The sequence below is a fragment of the Coenobita brevimanus genome, chromosome 97 (genome assembly GCF_032717465.1).
Source record: "Coenobita brevimanus isolate Jiangsu-jjx chromosome 97, ASM3271746v2, whole genome shotgun sequence".
NCBI lineage: Eukaryota > Metazoa > Arthropoda > Malacostraca > Decapoda > Coenobitidae > Coenobita > Coenobita brevimanus.
This window is the reverse complement of record NC_137050.1, coordinates 29,528,950-29,549,128: the sequence shown is the minus strand read 5'-3', so window position 1 is coordinate 29,549,128 and position 20,179 is coordinate 29,528,950. Positions and strand designations below refer to the sequence as shown.

At 44.1% G+C, this 20,179-nt stretch overlaps 1 protein-coding gene and 1 non-coding gene across 2 annotated transcripts in view; one reads left to right on the top strand and one right to left on the bottom strand.

Annotated features, from left to right (window-relative positions):
- Nucleotides 1-16,024: 16,024 nt before the first annotated feature.
- The window catches only part of LOC145413640 (uncharacterized), a 48,491-nt gene continuing 44,336 nt past the window's right edge, over nucleotides 16,025-20,179 (bottom strand). The window contains exons 3-4 of the mRNA XM_080283299.1: nucleotides 18,183-18,401; nucleotides 16,025-16,834 (exon numbers count right to left, since the gene is read on the bottom strand). Coding sequence (XP_080139425.1) covers nucleotides 16,105-16,834; nucleotides 18,183-18,401 — 949 coding nt within the window. The 3' untranslated portion in view covers nucleotides 16,025-16,104. The remainder of the gene's footprint in view (nucleotides 16,835-18,182; nucleotides 18,402-20,179) is intronic.
- On the top strand, nucleotides 19,972-20,053 carry TRNAS-AGA (transfer RNA serine (anticodon AGA)). Its single transcript has one exon. It is a non-coding gene; the product is annotated as a tRNA-Ser (tRNA).

The following is a 20,179-nucleotide window of genomic DNA, read 5'->3' as shown; positions in this document are numbered from 1 at the left end:
TCCTTCCTGTTTTCTTTATGGTATCTCCCCCTCTTCCTGCGGCATCATCACTTTCTCTCCTCCTACGGCCCTTTCTCACTAAATCATCCTTTTCCCTAATTCTGTTCCATTCTGTCTGTGCAGCCTCCCATCCCTTCTTTCCATAATCTTTTCTCCTAATTCTTTCGTCCAGCCTCTTTTGCTCTTTTCTCCTCTTCCCTACTTCCTCAGTCTGTATTGCAATCCTCTTCTCTCCCTCCCCTTCTCTTTTCACCCACCATTCTGACCTTTTCCGATGCTCCACTCTCCCCTCCTGATCCCTCTTCTGACCCCTCTTCCTCATCTCTCCTTGCTATCTCCCTCACTGTCCATGCCATTCCTCTTCCCTCACTGATCCTACTACGCAATCCCCACCTTCCCCCTCCACCCTCGCCCGTCTTGTTTTTCCAACCTTCCTCGTGTTCTCTCCTAGCAACCTCTTGTGCTCCATCCTTCTCCACTTACTGTATTGTGTATATATATATATATATATATATATATATATATATATATATATATATATATATATATCCTTCTCCACTTACTGTGTATATATATATATATATATATATATATATATATATATATATATATATATATATATATATATATATATATATATACTGAGTATATATTTATTTATACATTATAGATAAAACTAAAGGTGAACATTGCTTAGTATAGGATTTCAAGAGTATTGTGTTTGCTTTATGCAGAGTTGGTTGAGGTCACAACAGCGAGTACAGCAGCTCTGTGTAGGTGGGGTGTAGAAGTTGCAACAAGTTTTCTTTTCCATCCCTTGTTTGGTATGATTCTTCCTTTCTCCTGCGTTGAATGAAGCTCATCATCCTTATCAGTGATCTGTTTGTATTTTATGTTGACCCAGTTATCTACCTTCCATTCCATTCACTTGATACCTGGTGCTTATCTCGCCGCCCCTTGCTACGTCTGTTCATAGTTCTTTTCATCACATCCTGCAGTACAATCGCGTCTTTTTTATTTTAAATTCTGGCCAACTCCAGACTGTTGTATTCAGCTTAAGGTAAACCTCACTGTGACTGATTGAGTTAAATTCTTCTGTATTTATAGCACATAGCGCCAGTCGATTTTAATAAGTTTTAAGATCTCCCACTCACTGATTATATTTTCCAATCCACTCGTTTTTCTGTTATTTCTTGTCTGCCTTTTCAGTTCTGATAATCTGTATTCTGTTTCAAAATACTCCCTCTCATTCTTTCCTCCTTCCAGTTCCTGCTTGCCCTTATAATTTCTCTCTCTGCCAATCCCATCCGTCCATCCATCCATCCATCAGTTTATCCAATCACGCATCACTTTATCCATCATTCTCATAATTTGCTTATTTCATCTTTTGCTTCCATCCATCAATCTCTCCATCCTCCTTCTCCCTCCCAGCTTGGTTCCTTCCCCTCTCTACTTGCATCCATCTGTTCGTCTCTTCATTCATCTATCATTCCCTTCTCACTCATCCTTCCCGACTTATTTTTCTCCCATCTTCTCTTCCATCCATCCATCTATTAATTCACCTCGTTCTCCCATTATGCTTCCCTCCCCTTTCAACTTACAACCGTCCATCCATCCATCCATCCATCCATCCATCTTTCTCTTCCTCCTATTCACACCCAGCATGTTTCCCTACCCTCCATCCATCCATCATTCTCTTCCTCCACTTCCCTCCTAGGTGTTTTCTCTCCCCTCCATCCATCCATGCATCCATCCATCCATCCATCCATCCATCCATCCATCCATCCATCCATCCATCCATCCACCCTCTCCTTCCTCCTCCCTCCACTTCTGCTCCCTGCTTGTGTACTTGAGTCTTATTGATGCCTATTTGTGTTCTCGGTGGGCTTATCCTTCTTATCATCTCCCCTCTCCCTTCTCCCCTCTCCCTTCTCCCCTCTCCCTCGCTCTTCTTCCTCCTTCTTTCTCCCTCTTTCTTCTCATGCCTTTCATTTAAATTAACTTTCTTTCTCTCTTTTTTTCTATCTTTTCCTACGTTCCTTGTATTTTCCCCCTCCCGCCTTTTTCCTTCAGTCCTTCTTCCCGTCCCTTACTCCTCACTCACCCTATCTCCCACCCCATCTTTTCTCCCAGTTTCTCTCCCATTCCTCCCCTCCTCTTTCTCTCCCTCCTTCCCTCCCATCCACCCTTTCCTCCCTCACTTGAGCCTCTTGTATACGACTGCAAAAAAAAAAAAAGGGAGTAAATATGCGTAGCCATTTTTTTGTAAAGAGATGTGAAAAGATGTGTTTATTTTCCTCCATGAATTGTATTGAGGAGCGGAGGAGAAGGGGGTGATGAGGGGAGGGGAAGGAGGTGATGAGGGGAGGGGAGGAGGGTGGTAATGAGTGGGTAGAGAGGGGAAGACAGTGGAAATGGGAGGGTAAGGAGGGGATGACGGTGGTGATGATGAGTGGGTAGAAAGGGGAGGAGAGTGGTAGTGAGTGGGTAGAGAGAGGAAGACAGCGATAATGAGTGGAGGAGAGGGGAGGAGGGTGGTAATGAGTGGGGGAGAGGGGACTGCGGGAAAGGGAGTTGTGAGAATGTTAGTAAGGGAGTTAGGGAGGTGACGATATGGGGTGGAGGACTAGGGGAAGGGGAGTAGAGAAAGCAATGGTGGAGCTTAACCCGTTCATCTCGAGGACATTGTTCACATTTTCCTCGTACCTTCTCCATACGACTATTTTTCAGCGTAGGGGGAGATTGTTTCAGCCCTGTCCGTCAGTCACTTGCTAAAGATTTTCGGACACGAGGTGCTGTATTTCACTCTTTAGGCTTTAGCAAAGTTACATGTTAGAGACCTGTGTTATTCTCGCATCCACCTTGTATTTCTTGGCAGTGGACGGGTTCCGCATTTTCTTCATCGACATTTTTGGCACGAATAATCTTGGCTAGCAGCATAAACAAATAATACGTCATCGTAAAAGGAGGTTAAAGTGAGAATTGAGTGAAATGGGAGAGTATTTTTATAAAGAATTAAAGGGTGGGGAAGGGATTAATCGTGTGACAAAAGTTGCACCCGAGTGTAGAGAGGGAAAGATAAAAGTGGACAAGAAAGATGATTTGGTGAATGCAAAGGAGAGATCACGAGAAGTACTGATTTTGTAACCTGTATTATGTGTTCATTATCGCTCTTTGAAATGGACCTGTGTGGGCAGTAGCCAGCAACTTGTACTCACATAATCAGCAGTTAGATCTTTTGTTTTTTCTTCTTCTTTTCACCGTGGAATTACTGTGAGTTTTAAAAAAGAATTATGTTGAGATGGTATTGACATATACAAAGAATGCACAGTGATTTGGTGCCAAAAGAAAATTTATGGAAGTTACACGGAGGGAAATATTTGCGTAGACAGACTTTGTTTGCTAAGGAAGAAGAGAGCGGAACAGTATATTGGTGAGTGAGAATGAAGAGGAAGACAGATCTGAGGAAATGAGAGAGAGACGTGAGGATAAAGGAGCCTGGAATTGTTCTGTCATAACCACTCCTGTTCGGGGGTTCCCACGAGGGAGTAAGGCGTCGGAGATGATGATGATGATGATGGTGGTGGTGATGATGATGATGATGATGATGATGATGGTGGTGGTGGTGGTGGTGGTGGTGGTGATGATGATGATGATGATGATGATGATGATGATGATGATGATGATGATGAATTTTGTCTTACATATCCTATCCCCAAATTCCTTGGTGTGGTGATGCTTTATTATCATGAATACATTCACCCGGTGACACGTTTTATTCTTATATTATTGTTACCACCAAACGATTTGTTCAGTTTATGGGGCAGACCGTGTATTGAGGGGTAAGTGAGGCCAATATTTAATTTAAAAAATAAAAAGCAGTACTACTCGTATCTCCGATGCTGCATATAATTGTCTGGAGGTAGCATGAGTAAGGTTTGATATACGTCATCTGTTTCCAGGGGTAAGGCAGATTATGAGATTATTCTTTAATGTATCAGACTCTGGACATAGCCTAACAGCCCGTTCCCCGAGGCCCAGCAGTCTTTATGCACGCAACAGATGGGGCCAAACACCTTACATGGCAGATGTCAAAGAGATGCCTTAATTCTAGAAGTGGGTGAATAAGGGCCGAGCAATTAGAAGTGATAGATGCGGGTGACGTGGATGATGAGGGAATGGGAATGAAACGGATTACTTAATACTGAAGAGAAAAAACTAGCAAATTAGGAACTTGTCAAAGGATGAACAGGAGAAAAACTGGAAGGGAATGAGAAGCGAGGGAGGGAGGTGGTAGGGTGGTGGTGCGGAAAAGAGGGGTGAGAGGGAAACGAGAGTCTGAGGGGAGGAAATGGGGCGAAGAGATAAGGAGGCCGGGAGGGGAGGGGAGGGGAGGTCGGTGGAGGAGGAGAGGGGAAGAGATGTCAGTGTGGAGAGGGGAGGGAAGGGGGTGGTCTGGAGGGGGCGGCTCACGTCTTTTAGGCCCACAACCTCACCCTCCAGAGACACTCCATTGATGATTATCACCTTCAGCTCGAGGACATATATATATATTTTTTTCTTGCCACCTGCCAACGATTGTATTCACCTCAGGTAAAGTGTCCTGTACTGAAGGTATTAATGAAGGCTGTACCTAACCCTTCCATGTCGAGAGAAAAAAAAATCAGCTAGTAATATGAATCAAATGGAAAAAGAGTCAAACGATTAACTGCATTGTAAAAATTTAAAATAACTTAGAGTTGGACATATCGGCTGACAGATAATTCGGTACCTTGTAGACAGGAACAGTTTAAATTTACTTCTTGTGCTGTGTGTAGCGTTGCCGACATTTGTATATCGTGGGTGTGGCATTTTCGTATTCGCTGGTTGAGTTCCTGCACCTGACGTTTGACATTATGATAAATTAACAACATTCTGCTTGGCATCGCTTCGCAGCCTCCTCACGTCACACCATCCTCTTTGTTTTTCCTTCTAGACCATATCTCATCACACTGGTTGAAGACAGACTGGGCAAGGGGGCTGACATTTTTAGGACAGAACCCAAAGTCATCCTCTCAGCTTCTTTACGGAAAACAAGAAATCTGCTTCTTAGTTATTACGAGGTAACATTCAGACTGCTGGGATACGAGGTGTTGGCTGGGCAAAATTATCCTTCATATTGCAAGAAGGCGGTACTTATTTTGTAGTTCTTTAGCTCTGCCTTCTGGATTAGTACGCGTAATGTATAGTTAATAAATTGAGTTTCAGGACAGTACCAATGAATGTGTTGTGGATAAGTTTAAAACGTTTGATTTATTAATATTTAAACAAAGAAAGCCTGGCATTCGTTTCCAGTTTATGATGATGATGACAGATATTGCAGAACTTTTCTCTGTTTAAGCCAATGTGGTTATCTGTCTGAATGACTCGTGTGTAGTCGATAGGTAGAAATCTGTTTTAACTAAGATAATGATGGTGATGATAAAGATAATAAAAATAGTGATAGTGGTGGTTACCGCCTCGGTCGTGGCCTCTCATCGCCCTCATTTTCGTCATTAACACCCACATGATCATTCGAGCAGCTTCACAGCTTTTGGTGTAAACATGGCACAAGTGTTCAACAATACACCAACTGCACCTCACCAACACACTCAACATAAACTCATTACAAAGTGCTGCAACACTGAAAGAAATTAAACGAAAAAATACTGAGGGTGGATTGTAGGAAGAAATAAAAATAGAAAAGAAACTAGATGGATGGAGAACATAAATAAATAAAAAACGGCTTTTATAAATGAAGGAATGTGAGAGGATTAACCCCGTCAGTCCGCTTAAGTTGTTGTCATGTCTTTCATGCCGTCTGTAGACGATATTATTCAGGTTAAGAGAGAATTTTAGAACCGGAGAGGTTAGATACAGCCTTTATCCAACTCATTCACTATGTGGATGTTCTGATCTATATCAGACCGTCTAGTAGCAGCAAGAAAAATAATTATTCCCGGGAGGAAAATGTTAACCTCTTCAGTACGGTGACTTATTTCATATTACTCCCATCAATCGATTTCATTCACTCCAGGAAAGACTTCCTGAAGTGAAGTGACCTCAGAGAGTGTCCTCTGGTCCCTTCACTGCTATATATTTTGCTTATTTGTATTTATTAATTTTTCTTTTTTACCCATCTATTTATTTTTTGCTGCCACCAGACGATTTTATTCACTTTTACGAAACCAGTTGTAGTCAAGGGATCATAGTGTTTTCATTAATCCTTTTGCTAATATAACTTTTTTTTTTTTTCTTATTTTTCCTACTACCACACGATTTAAGCCTGCTTGGGTGAGACGTCTCGTAGTGGTGGGATCAGAAACTTCCGTCGATATCCTGGCATTCCCCCTACACATTGTCTGTTGTCTACTGTAGCCAGACTTTTCCTTCAGCTTTAGGAGAAACCCTTCGTAATTATGGCATGAAAAGGAGTTTCTGCTAATCGCTTCACCGGGTTAGGTTTTTTTTTTTAATGCCCTTCACTAAATTATCTTTTTAATTTATGTATTTTATGTTATTGCCAGATCTCTAATAGTGAATGTAGTGAAGGAATACAAGGGAGACGTACCGTAGGTCTTCGTCTTGAGAGCCTCCCAACCCCTCACCCCGCCTCTCATCCCACCCCGTCGTAGGCCTGTTTACACTAGGGCAGGCGACCCCTCATAGGCCGGCCCTCCCTCCACACCTCATTACCCTCGCCGCCCATTATTACCGCACCAGGCCAGGCACTGTGTTATTAATGGCGCTGCTTGGACCCGCTCAAGGGGAAAGAGGGTTTGAGGAAAGATAGGTATGAGGGTAAGGTGACTTCATGGCTAAATATACAGTAGGAAACAATCTCAGCTCCTCTGCTTCTCATTTTCCTCTGCTGACTGATTCTCATTGATATGGTGCGTTGGAGAAGAAAGTGACGAACATGTCCTAGATGTGAAGTAGATGTTATGGAATAGTGGGCGAACCTTTGTCTCTTACTACAGTACACCGCAAACTGAGAACTGCTTGCCATGAGGGCATAGGGGTAAAAGAACGTCATGTAATTTCTGTATTGTAATTGTAGCACGGACACAACACGAAGTATGAGGCAAAATAATTACTGCAGGAAAAATGACGTCAGAAGAGGATAATAAGTACAGTAAAATTGCCCAGCCTAACTCCACGAAGAGATTCTATGAAAACTAGAGGCTCACAGCAACGCAAATAAAACCATAGTTTGTCCTACAAAGATTTCCCCAGGAATACCACGGTTACCGTCTTCTGTATCGGGACGTTCCTTGCTGCAAGGCAACGCTTCCTTTAAAGCTTCCTCTTTCCTCCTCATCCTACCGAGAAATGGGTGAGCCTTGTCCCACTCCTCGCGCATGCTGCGGAATGGAGGGGAACGGGGGAACTAAGTGATTTCAGATACTTGACACAATAGAAAGAAAGGAAGTTGATGTTGTTGTTGCCTAGCCTCAGTCTGTCTGACCGTGCAGATCCGTTGACCACAGGTAGGCTATCCAACCGATTCCCTGAGCCGTCTTACAGGTACAGCACAGTATATACACCTTGCAGGGATCCGACGCCTCCCTGTGGTAGACAGCGAATTACAGGGTTGGACCAAGGCCCTTCTCCACGGCGGGGTGCTGGGAAATATGAGGAGGTTTGGCTCCTGGGTGGACGCTGCAGCCGCTTAGCTCCACCCGGGCTACACAGCGCCACCACATGTGCCTCGTATGAAATTAACCTCTTCAGTCAATGACATATTTCATATTATTATTGATGGTTACTGGCGATTTTCTCGACTTCTGAATTAACTTTTCGAGGAGGAGCTAGATACCTAAAGCTTCCACTAACCCGTTCAATACAAAAGATATCGCCTAAGATGAGTAAAATGTCTGGCGTCAGCAAGATTATCCCAGTAAAATAACGTTGCCTTATTCTCTGGGGAAAGCAACAGAAACGTTCCGTCTTGCAGTGTGAGTTTGGTAAATGATTGTCAAATAAAAAATATTGTTTTAGGTGGCTTCAGTGAGGCTATGTTAGGCTAGGTTTGTGAGCGAGGTTAGGCTAGAAATAAAAGAGGTTGGTTTGAGGTGGCTTGAGCGAGGTTATCAGTGGTGGCACATTGTTTACCTTTGTGGGCCTCCTCACTCGCCGCCCTGAGAGCATTACTGCCCACACCGCTTGTTACACCACACTCACATTCCAGCCCACCCCAGCCCGACACTTACACCCTGACCCACACACACATCACACCTCACTCTTACCACACATCACATTCTTGCCCATCCCGTACACTCAGTCCTACACACATTCAACCTAACTCAAACCTCACCATTGCATTCCACCCCATCCCACTGCTTTCACCCTACCCCCATATACTTCACGCTAACCCCACCACCATCACATTCCATACCACCCCACCCCACCATTGACACTCCTCGCCACACACGCCCAATCCCTGACTCACATCACCATCCCACCCCACCACATCACTCCCCGCACCACTTCCCGTCTCCCCATTCACCCCGCCTTTTTACTTTGCCTCTTATTCACCTCAGCCGTAACTCCCTCAGATCGTCCTACTTAACACCCCATCCCCTCATCCTTACACTCTTCTCCTCACATCACCTTAGCCTTCACCCCACCACGACAGCGGTGTTGGTGAGTGATGTGGTGTGGTGTGCTGTGGTGTGGTGGTGTCTGGTATGGAAGCCGTCACCTAGTTGTGGTATGCCCTGGCCTGGTGCTTGCCGGTACCTGCTTCCATGTGTGTGTATTCGTATATAAAAGACACACACACACACACACACACACACACACGCACGCACGCACGCACGCACGCACGCACGCACGCACGCACGCACGCACGCACGCACGCACGCACGCACACACACACACACACACACACACACACACACACACACACACACACACACACACACACACACACACACACACACACACACACACACACACACACACACACACATCTTTATTCTCGTCATTTACTTCATTTTTGACAAGATATCTCAAGGCAGCACGCAGCAGTTTCAAATTCCGTCTCAAAATTCTTATATTAGTGAGGACAGCATAATTTGTAGCTACTGTATGTCCAGAATATGAGGTCCTTTTGCAGTTGGTAGAAGTCCTTGCATTCTTAGTCTTTCAGTCCCGTAGCTGATCACTTCTGGCATTATCAGTCGAATTTCTCCCTCATCTCTGCGGCATCCAGTGTTCCAGAAGCATTGTATTCAGATAACCATGCAGCAAGGACTTAACCCCTTCACCCCGATGTTTCTCTCCTCAGCTGGATTGAATCGTCTTCCGTAAGGCAGAACGAAAGACAAAGTACGTCGTCGGGCTGATTGGGTTAAGCTTAGTGTGATTATTATTATTTTTTTAGAGTTTATTATTTTTACGTGTTATTTTTTCGCAGTTGGCATATTAGTGTAAACAAGTGTACAAATTTCGTTATAATACAGAAAGGTCTGGTGTTACGAATTTTCCACCAACCAACCTCTCCACCATTCTTGCTGGCAGACTAACGTGCCTCTTTGCTTAGTTGTTGGGCTAGAGGGAGACGAGGGGGTGGGGGGAGAGTTTAAGGGGAGGAGCGTGGTGAAGTAGTGATAATAGTAGTTAATATGAGAGGGAAGATCAAGTAGAGCCTCGAAGAATATTAAAAAGAGAAGGAAAGTTGGGATGCTGAAAAGAGCGACTGGCCGAATTGTGGAAGGTAGAAGAGCAAGTAGAGTTTGAGAGAATATTGGAGAGAAAAGTTAGGAGTGGTGAAGAGAACGAGAGGCGACGTGGATATGAAGGGAGGAGAAAAATGAGTAGCGTGTGGGAGAATGAAGAAGTGGGAGGCAGTGGGAGAAGATAGGAAGATAGAATGAAGCAAGGAGTAGCAGGCAGTGAGAGAAGATAGGAAGATAGAATGGAGGAGGTAGTAAGCAGTGGGAGAATATAGGAAAATTGAATGGAGGAGGAGGTGGTAAGCAGTGGGAGAAGATAGGAAGATGTAGTACTTCACCCAGTATCGTATTTTTCATTTTGATCGAGCCACAACCAAGTCATTTTATTCATCATTTATATTCAGCTGTAGTAGTGAATTGAATAAAGCTCATCTAACATCTTCAGGTCGAAAAGTCTCTCCCAAGTTCAACAGAAACGTTTGGAGATGCCAGAAAGGATACAGAATGAGTCCCTTGAATGACTGTGTTAAGGAGGTATTAATTGTGATACCCAAAACGGTGTGCTGGAGAGAGAGAGAGAGAGAGAGAGAGAGAGAGAGGAATGGACAGTGAAAACAGCAAGGATTGATAAATATAATGGAGGAAATATAATGATTAAATGTGGAAAAGAAGAGGAAGACGAGCGTAGTAAGGGATAAAAATATATATTCAAGATTGGGGAATTTTAACCGAAGAGGAAGCCCTGCGCAGTTTAAGAATTAACCCCTTCAGTTCAATGACGCACTTAGTACTTTATTTATGCCATCTACAGACGCTTTTATTCAGTTTACGACAAACTTTTCATTCTAGAGAAGATTTAGCAGAGATGAGGTACTGCGGTGTGGAGATGTGGTAGAGGACAGGGAAAATGAAGGAGAAACTGAGAGGAACTGAGGAAGATATAAGGAACGATTGAAGACGCAAGAAGAAATAGGGAGAAAGGCAGTAATGCTGGGAGGAAGAGGGCAGAGGGAAGGGAGAGTTGATGGGGGAGGGGGGAGTCTGATAAAGTGGGGTGGGGGGGGGATGTAAGCTGATTCTGCGGGGTTAAAAATACAAGCTCGCATCCTTCATACCATTTGTTGATACACTGCCTCGCTGCTCAACCCCCCCCACCCACCCGCCCACCCTCCCCCGTCCCACCCCTCCCCCGCCTACATCCTCACCCACTCATCCCCCTCCCTCCCCTCACCCTCTCCCCCTCCTCCTCCCATATCCTCACCCTCTTAGCCCCTCACCCCTCCTTTACGCTATCCCCATCCCCCCACTTCTTGCTCTACACCCCGCCTCCTCACCCCGTCCATCTCCCGCCTTCTCACCCTCCCCTCACCCGCGTCTGCCCAGCTCTCTCCGGTTAAGCGTCTCTCCATCTCTGCATCTCTCCATTATCCATCTCTCAGTTTCTTCATTCTTCGTTCCTGATTCTTGTCAAATAATTCGGTGTTGTAATAATTGTCGTACTGTTTTTGTGGCCCGTGAACGACTAAAGCAAGCGATGCACTTCTTCTGTACTCGTATTTTCTTTGTAAATCTGTATCTTCTTTTTTTCCTCCCCCTAACAGAGAAAAGATACACACACAACATAAGAATTACGTCCCCATTGCATTTTTTTTCTTTTGCTTCTTTCATGTATTCTTGTTAACTGCCTCTTCTTCCTTTAAAGAGTAAAGTTATGGGAGAGAGAATTCAGGAGAGTAGAACAGGTACAAGCCACAAACGGTGAACAGAAGAAGAGGCAGGAGACAGTGGGTTGGTGCAGGTTTTGGTTATTTGACTCTTGCTGATCCCGAAAATTCAGTGGCACTCAAACCCACGTCAGAGCGTCCTCAGAATGCAAGACCAGTATAAAACCGACCAAGCATCCTAGCCTCCCCCCATTCCTCCACTGCTCCCTCCGGTCTCTCCCTCGTTCCCCCTTTCCTCTCCTCCCTCTTGTCTTTCAGCCGTCCTTCTTTTCGCTCCCGCTTGCTATGTTTTGCTGTGTTTCTTTTGCTGCTCTCTTAAGGTGGTCGCTTTGTGGTAGTCATATATTTTTCTTTGTTTTTTCTGCAACTCTTTTATCATGACCCTGTTGAAAATTGTGTTCTTATATTTTTATCCCGTTTGCATCATGTGCTGCCTTCCACCCTTCGCTTTCTCTAACTTATCCAACTCACTTTTCTACTGTCCTCCTCTTATATTTCTGTTCCTTTGACTTTCCTCTCTTTCACCCTTCCTTTCCTTCGCTTTCTTCAACTCCACCCACTCTATTTTCTACTTTCCTCCTCCTTACCTCCTTTCCTCTTGGTTTTATGTGCGTTCCTCTCAAAACTTCTCCCTCCCCCTCCATCTTGTTACTCTTCTCCTAACTCTTGCCCCTCACACTTGTACCCTCTCTCAAGCCTCTGCCTCCCTCCCCGCTCACTCCTACTCCCCCTCCCCTTCCTCCGTCTTCTCGTCACTCCTCTCCTACTCCCACCATCTCACTCGTCTTCTCTTCCACTTCCACCCATCCAGCCTTCTCTACATTAGCATGATACATTTTTCTTTTCCTCTCTGCTGATTTATTTCTCTGTTTTACTCTCCTTTTCTTTACGTTAATGCCACTTCACGTCTCTCTCTGTCTTTGTTTTGGTGTAGTTTTTTTGTTTTACTCTCCTTTTCAGTACACTTGTATTTCTTATTCTTCTGTTAAGTTCTCGACTTTCTTCTCTCCGTTTTTTTTTTTCCATCCCATTCTCGCCACTTCCTGCTTTGCTCCGTCCTCTGTTACGTGCATTTACTCGTTTGTAACTTCTCACACCTTACTTCCTCGCTCAGACACTCAGTTTTATCATTCCTGTCCTTTCACTACTTCATGTTCGATTTCTCTCTCTCTCTCTCTCTCTCTCTCTCTCTCTCTCTCTCTCTCTCTCTCTCTCACCATTACTCACACATGTCATCGTCTCTCTCACAGTCCTTCTTTCCGCTCCCATCCCTTCTTAGTTCTCCCTTTCAGTTTCCCTTCTCTCGACATCTCTGCACTTCCTACCCCTCACGTCTGTCCTTTCCATCGCACCATTGCTTTCCTTTCCCATTCCTTCCTCGTTCTTCCATCCCTTGCCCTTCCTTCATCAATTTCTTCTCTCTCGTCTTTCCACGTTACCCTTACTCCCCCTCTAGCCGCTCCCCAGTTCTCCCCCCTCTCATTCTTTGCCGGTCAGGTGCTCAGAGCGGCACTTGGAGCTGCCTGGTGGAGCTCTTGTACCCCGGCCCTGCTCTTGACTACCCCCTTGTAATGGACCAGCCCCGTAATGCGCACCTCTTGTGGCTGCCACGCTGGGAGAGAGGTACAGGAGAGAGCGTGGTGGCGGCGAGTGAGGGCATATTGTGTTAATGCATTCGCACTTAGGAACACAGACTGAAGATGAAAACAATTGAGAAAGTATGTTAATTATGTGAATGAATTCACACTTGGATTCATTGAGACTGGGAGTGAAAACAACGGAGAGAAATTGTTAATATTTAAATGCATTCACATCTACGAGTAGAAGCACTGAGACTGGGGATGAAAACAGTTGAGAGTAAATGGTAATAATGAATGTACCGTAGGCTACTTGAAACTAGTGTACCGTACAGTATTGTATTAAAAGCAGAATTTCCGAAGATTTTTCTTGGTGTGTAACATGTATTTATTACTGGTTGTTTGAATCAATATAAATTATCTACACCAAAGCACAGACACTCGATATGTTTCTTTAGATATGTAAACACATTTTTTTCCTTTTAAATATATTTCTTAAAAAGTTTTCGTACACGGCAACTTACAATTAATAAAATACAAAATACTTAAGTACAAAGTTTTGGTTCTTGAAGGCATAGTAAGGCAATGAGAATTGTGGGACATACATGGCTTAACTTACTGTCATTACATCACATTTACTCAGTACAGTAATGTGATTTTTTTTTTACATTTTTCGATTATATGATTTGCTCACTTAGACATATCATTCCTTTGTTCATTAATTTTCATTACCACTTTCATTTTAAAACCATTTGTTCACCTTACACGTACTTCTCTTCACTTTGAACGTCTCCCCTGTAGATTACATTATATGGTATGTTTACTTTGCAGCGTACAGTACATCATAACTCATTGATGTACTTCAGCTTGTTCATCTCCTAGTCTTTAGTGAACAAGTGTACATTGTCCACTACAGCACAGTCACCTCCGCTGTACTACACTGATGTTCGCTGCTCATTCGACAACAAACTCAGTGCTTAGCAAAACAAACATTAACAGACCAAAATATTTCACATAATTATAGTCCACACACGAACACAACGCGTAGCCAAACTGTTTTATTTACCGGACGTGAAATAAATACACTGAAAGCTTGTGTTAATGGCGAGGGTAAGGCTAAAGTAGGTATGTACAGCGTGGAGTGGGTGTAGTAGCTCTTAGCCTCGATGGTAGTAGGGGGAAATGGGACGGTGGGAATGAAGGAGGTTGGGGGATGGGAGAAAAGGCAGGCAGAGGAGTTTGCGAGGGAATATGAAGGAAGCAAGAGGAAGACCGTGGAATATAGGATGGAAAAAAATTGAGATTATGAAGGAGGTACAAGAGAGAAGGGGGAAAAAAAGCAAGTCAGGAATATTTCGAGGTTACAGTGCATATAGAGAGGCACTAAAAGGAAGAAAGTAGAAGATAGGATGGGAATAAAAATGCTCATGACAGAAGTAGGACGTCAGTAAAGAATATATAAATGGAAAATGGCGAACAGAAAGGCAGAAAAGGCAAGTTAGACCTGATACGACCAAGAAACAAGCAAAGTCGATCTGCGGAAATGGTGAAATTAGGCTGCGAAGAATAGGAAATGATGTTGAAAGTTAGGGATTGGGAAACAGGACGAGGTTCGGGGAGTATACATCACATAGCTGCCACTGAAGGACCAACTAAGTACATAATATGGCACTTAACTCCGAGCAAATATTTGGCACCACTGGAAACGGACTTTGAAATGTGAGTGAACATAGGTAATCGTGAAAAATATATATATATATATATATATATATATATATATTTTTATATTTATTTATATATTTTTATAAGAGGGTTTTCTTTTTTTTTTTTTTTTTTTTTTTTTTTAAACCCTCGGTTCTACGTTACAGAGTCCGTTGATCATGGGAAGATACCACTGGCCCATGTTATGTGACGTCAGCGCGCGTGGCCATGGCAGCGTATTTGAATTTGATTGGGCCCCGCTGATTGGCTGGCCACAGTAATATATGTTCTGGTTTATTTTCACACTCTCCGCTTTAATAATACTGTTTACTTTGAGCTGCTACTATGTAAAGCAATGCGAGTCTCATTCTGGTAAGTGATGAATGGTGATGGCACCGACTACAACATGCTGTACGTTAGGTAGGTAGATCTTGATATAATACAATACAGTACAGTGCAGTTGATTACGCGTATCTAGGTGGTAACCGTATTTCCCCAGGACTACAATTTTATGTCAAAAATTACTGTAAATCTTGTACTAAATAATCATTACATGAACTGTCCATGCTTGAGTCTTCCGACATGAATTTGTATGAAAGAACGGTTGTAACCTCACAGCCTGATTTAAGGCACTCTTAGTAGGTAAGTACAGTCCATTGCATCATTTGATGCTAAAATTAACAACACACAGTTACACAATTATGTGTATAGTATAATTCTTTCATATAAAAAATATATTTAACAAAATTCCTGATATGTACTGGCGATGGAATGGAAAATCTTTTGAATGAAAACTTTAATTCTCGCTTGCACTAAGAAGTGGTGGAACAGCGTGGAATGGGTAGTTATGTGGAATAACAGTACCTGTGATGGTGGAAGTACATATTTGTTTATACAATCTACAGTTAACTTAGTCACTATATATAAGTATGTACAGTGGTCATGGACCTTTACAATATCTTAGCGCCGATAAGTTCTTCGCCGTGGTGTTGTATGATAAGTTGCACCTCACAACTGCATCACACCTGCACACTACACACCTGCACACTACACACCTGCACACCACACTCACTACACGACACTACACAAGAGAGTTGCCAGTATAGCAGATTTTCTTTCGCTAGATCTACAGATGAGCATTTCCATTCAAGGTTTAACGCGTAGGTGCAATAAATCTAGCGGTACTATAAATTTTTTTTTTTAATTGTTTAGCACAATTTCACAAACTTTAGCTCATTTTCCAGCATTTTTTTTTTTTTTTTGAGATTTTTGTATTTTGGGACATTAAAGCGACTTCTGAGTACGTATAGTGATATCTGTGATGTGATTTGGCAGCTGCGACTACACTGGCACAGGGTCAGATGGCAGCGTGGTGTGTGCGGGGGCAGGGATCGGTGGCGGTGCTCAGTGCCACATGGCGGCGTAGGGGTAGGAGTACTGGAAGGCGGCGTAGGACTGGGCTGGGTAGCACAGGTTCTGGTGCAGGAAGGGGGATACTCCATGGGGCTTGGGCGGCGTGAGGGGCGGCAGCGGCTCCTCCTTGGGTACCCTCGGTGGCTGCAGCTCCACATACTCCCCAGCCGGCGATCCTGGCGAGCCACCTGGGGACACGCCGCCCGTGGGACCCCCGACACCTCCACTCAGGTCACCATTCAGCTCGGGCGATCCGTGGCTGGGTGGCTGGGGTGAGGCGCCCCCTGCGTAGTAGGGCGAGCCTGGCCCTCCGTAAACCGGTGCGGGGGGCAGGAGTCTGGAGCCGAGGGGAGGCAGTGTGGTGAGGGTGGCGGTGGAGGATGACGTTAGAGGTGCGGTGCAGGGGCTGGTGCCGGGGGTGGTCATGGTGTTGATGGAGGTGATGGATGGCATGGTGGTGATGGTGGTGATGGGCTGCAGGGGGCCGTGGGACGCGTATGATCCCACCCCCATCCCGCCCTGGTCCGGCAGCAGGTACTTGTTCATCTCTGCACGGTCGATGGTCTCGAAGGAGTCACCCAGGCAGTCCGGCACGAACACCTGGTCTCCCACCTGCCCCTCGCCCCCGCCCCGCCCCGGCCCCACCACAGCCTGCCCCGATGGCGAGTGTGGCGGCGACAGAGGATGTAGACCCAGACTCAGGCTTTCTCCCTTCACACCACTGTTGGGGATAACAGTGCCAGTTAGACATACATACACACTGGCTTAAACACACACACACACAAACACACAATGATCGTCTGTAATAATCACCTATAGTTTCAAGTATGCTACAGGTTAGGGCTGAAATAGACTGATGTAAAACAGTGGCAGAGCTAGTTCACCATTACCCGTTTTGAGGAGGGGACCAGAGGCAAGAATACCGTAGTCAAGTCTAGTACATTTCAAGAGTCCTGCTACCAATGTTGGTATTACTAGATCACCAGGCTCCTCGCACAAATATCTGAATGCAAAGTTCCTTGATGCACAGGGTGTCCCGGGAAACATTTGAGAAACTTGAGGATGTAATTCATGGACCGATTTTAAGTAACAAATGCTGTACTTTCATGCATCACTGGACCAAGTTCTCATCTATTCCGGAGCTACGGATAGGCTACTTATGGGCGAAAATTACCTCCCCCTTAAATAACCCACAAGGTCATCAGTAATTGCTGCTCCGTGACGGTTCAGAATTGGACCCACAGCCCAGGAAAATGTAGGTGGTCTCAACAATTGCAATGGTCACCCTGCATAAGGTATGAGATGGGTGGACGTTTTTAGGGTGGTGCCTCTTTGTCTTTGAATGACTGAGTGGAGAGGTGTAGTCCTAATACAGAAAGTGGGGGAACACTTTAATTAAATAGCTTAAGTGGTTGGTGAGGGATTTCAGTATCCACGCTCCTGATGCGACAAGAGAAGATATATATATATATATATATATATATAGATAGATAGATAGATAGATATATATATATATAGATAGATAGATAGATAGATAGATAGGTTGATGCTATGATATTTTGTCATTGAGACTTGAAACATGATATTTTTTTTTCTATGTAGTGCAGTAAAATTCCTCTTATGAGGACACTGAGAGTGCGCCATTCCAGCTGTGAAAGAAGTGGGGGTACACTGTTCCCCTCTGCTCCCCTTCCACTTCACCATTGTTTGAGTGTTTTCCATGTCAAGTACACTGGTATTTAGGGTATGAAAGCCAGGCAGAGAAGTGGGTGCAGTACAAAAGGTAAAGTCATTTGGGTGCTGAGAGGGTAGGATAGTCTACATGGCACTGACGGCGAAACAGCATTGTAGTAGCAGACAGTGGCATGGTACAGGTGTGGTTAAAGGTATGGACGGGGGGTTAGGAGGAGGGTAGGAGATACATGGCACAGGCGATGAAACAAAAATTACCGGTAGTAGACAGTGGTATGATGTGTAGGTTGGGCTATATATCTCATACCCCCAGACGTCAGTTTGTGAGCATCCACCTGCAGACTCAGTAGCACTCAAAACCAGTATCGAAAACTGACCTGACGAAGTGATGTGTCTGAGCGAGGTCGTGGACAGAAAGTGGTGCGGTGGTGCAGTTGGGTGGTGGCGGGCCTGGCGTGGGTTGCTTGCTCACCGTCTTGAGGTTCTCCTTCCTGCGCCGTGGCTGGTACTTGTAGTCTGGGTATTCCTGCTTGTGTTTGCGGCGAAGGTGGTCAGCGCGCTCGATGAAAGGCCGCTTCTGGTCCTCCGTCATCCCTCTGTGTATGGACAAGCGGGTGGGGGTTAGTGCACGGGTGGGGTTGGGGATTGAGTGTTCAGGGTGAGAGTTGTGTGGTGAGGATGGGAATAGAGTGGTGAAGTTGGGGGTTGATTTGGTGGGGCTGGGGTTGAGTGGTGAGGACGGGGGTTGAGTGAAGTTAGTGTTGCGTGGTCAAGGACGTGGGTCACTTGTGGAAGTAGAGGCTGGGAGGAGCGGACGGTATATTTCCTTCATAATGGAATATTAGAGGTTGAGAAAGTGTAAAGTAGACCCCATGATAAACAATACTTAACCCTACGAGAGCTGGCAAACTAACAGACTTTAATGAATTGCCGAGTTCGTTGTGGGGTGTAATATTAAGACGTGTATACAGGTACCAGTTCTAAAGGTGTATGAGGCTGTATTTTCCCAGGCGGTAGACACATTTGGTAAAGTATCTGTCACCAGTTTTTGTATTCAACAGTGAGACGCCCGTGACACATACAGGGTTAAAAAATCTTAATGCTTCCTAGGGTTAGTATTGCCGACGTAGAGAGGGAAAAAAATAATTCGTCTTTATTCCTTTAAACAGCTTACTTGTCATGGACAGGATACACAGCAGATTTCCCGTTTTAATACATGTGTAAATTATGGCTACATCTTCAAAAAACGTGGACTCCTTCTTTGCTTATTCCACATTAAACCTTTTCAGCCGGAGGACGTATTTCCGTATTTCATTCTTTCTACTTCCAGGCGATTTTGTTGAACTTAGAAAATTCTTAAACTGGGAGGGAGGTCAAAGATAGCTTTCACTGACCCCCACAACACGAAACGTCTCTCTGAAGATTACTCAAGTATCTGAAGGTAAAAAGAATAAATCAACAGGACACGTGAACTTGATTCGGGGTTTTAAAAAAGTTTAATATAAGTGCGATTCGTTTACTCTTAATGTTAGTTTTTTATATATTGCTTTAAGTTACTGACACTGTTTTTATGCTTCTTGTACTACTCATTTCTCGGTGGGCGATGTTGTTTATCCACCATAAGCTCTAAACTCGACCAGGTGGTAGTAGTAGTAGTTGTAGTAATAATAATAATAATAATAATAATAATAATAATAACTGAGGAATAAAGCACAATTCCACAACATCGGGTGAAAAGGTTTATTATCCCTTATAAGAAAGTGATGTTATCAATGTATACAACCGTACATTTATTATTTTTTTTTTCTTCCCAACTTCGTAAGGTGAGGAAGGAAGAGGTCACGATAATGGTAATTTTTTTCTGCTGTTTGCATTGTTTTGTTATTATTTATGAACTGTTGTAGGTACTGATACGTATTTGAGTAGCCTTTGTCATACTGTAAGTTAGGAGTTACTCGGGTACGTTACATGCGCGTCGATTGATTGGATAAAGGAGATATGTAACTGGCAGTTGGGCTAAATTCCCTCTTCCTATTCTAAAGTTCATCTTGTGCTTTATTATTACGTCTTCTTTATATACAAGAACAATTTTGCATCAAGATTCATTAGTGCCCTTTCCTCGAACTCATTTGAGTTTGTCTTAATTTGTGCCGTACTATGTGTCACGCAGTGATGGCCGAGTGGTTAAGGCGTCTGACTAGAAATCAGATGGGATCTTCCCGCGTAGGTTCGAATCCTACTCACTGCGCATGTTTTAGAACCTAGTGGAAATCAAATGAGATTTTCAGTTGCACTGCAGTCGACGTGGTGTTCCATCCAACCTCCTGTCAGGTATCGTATTTTTGCGGTTAATTCTTGCTACTAGCAGACGATT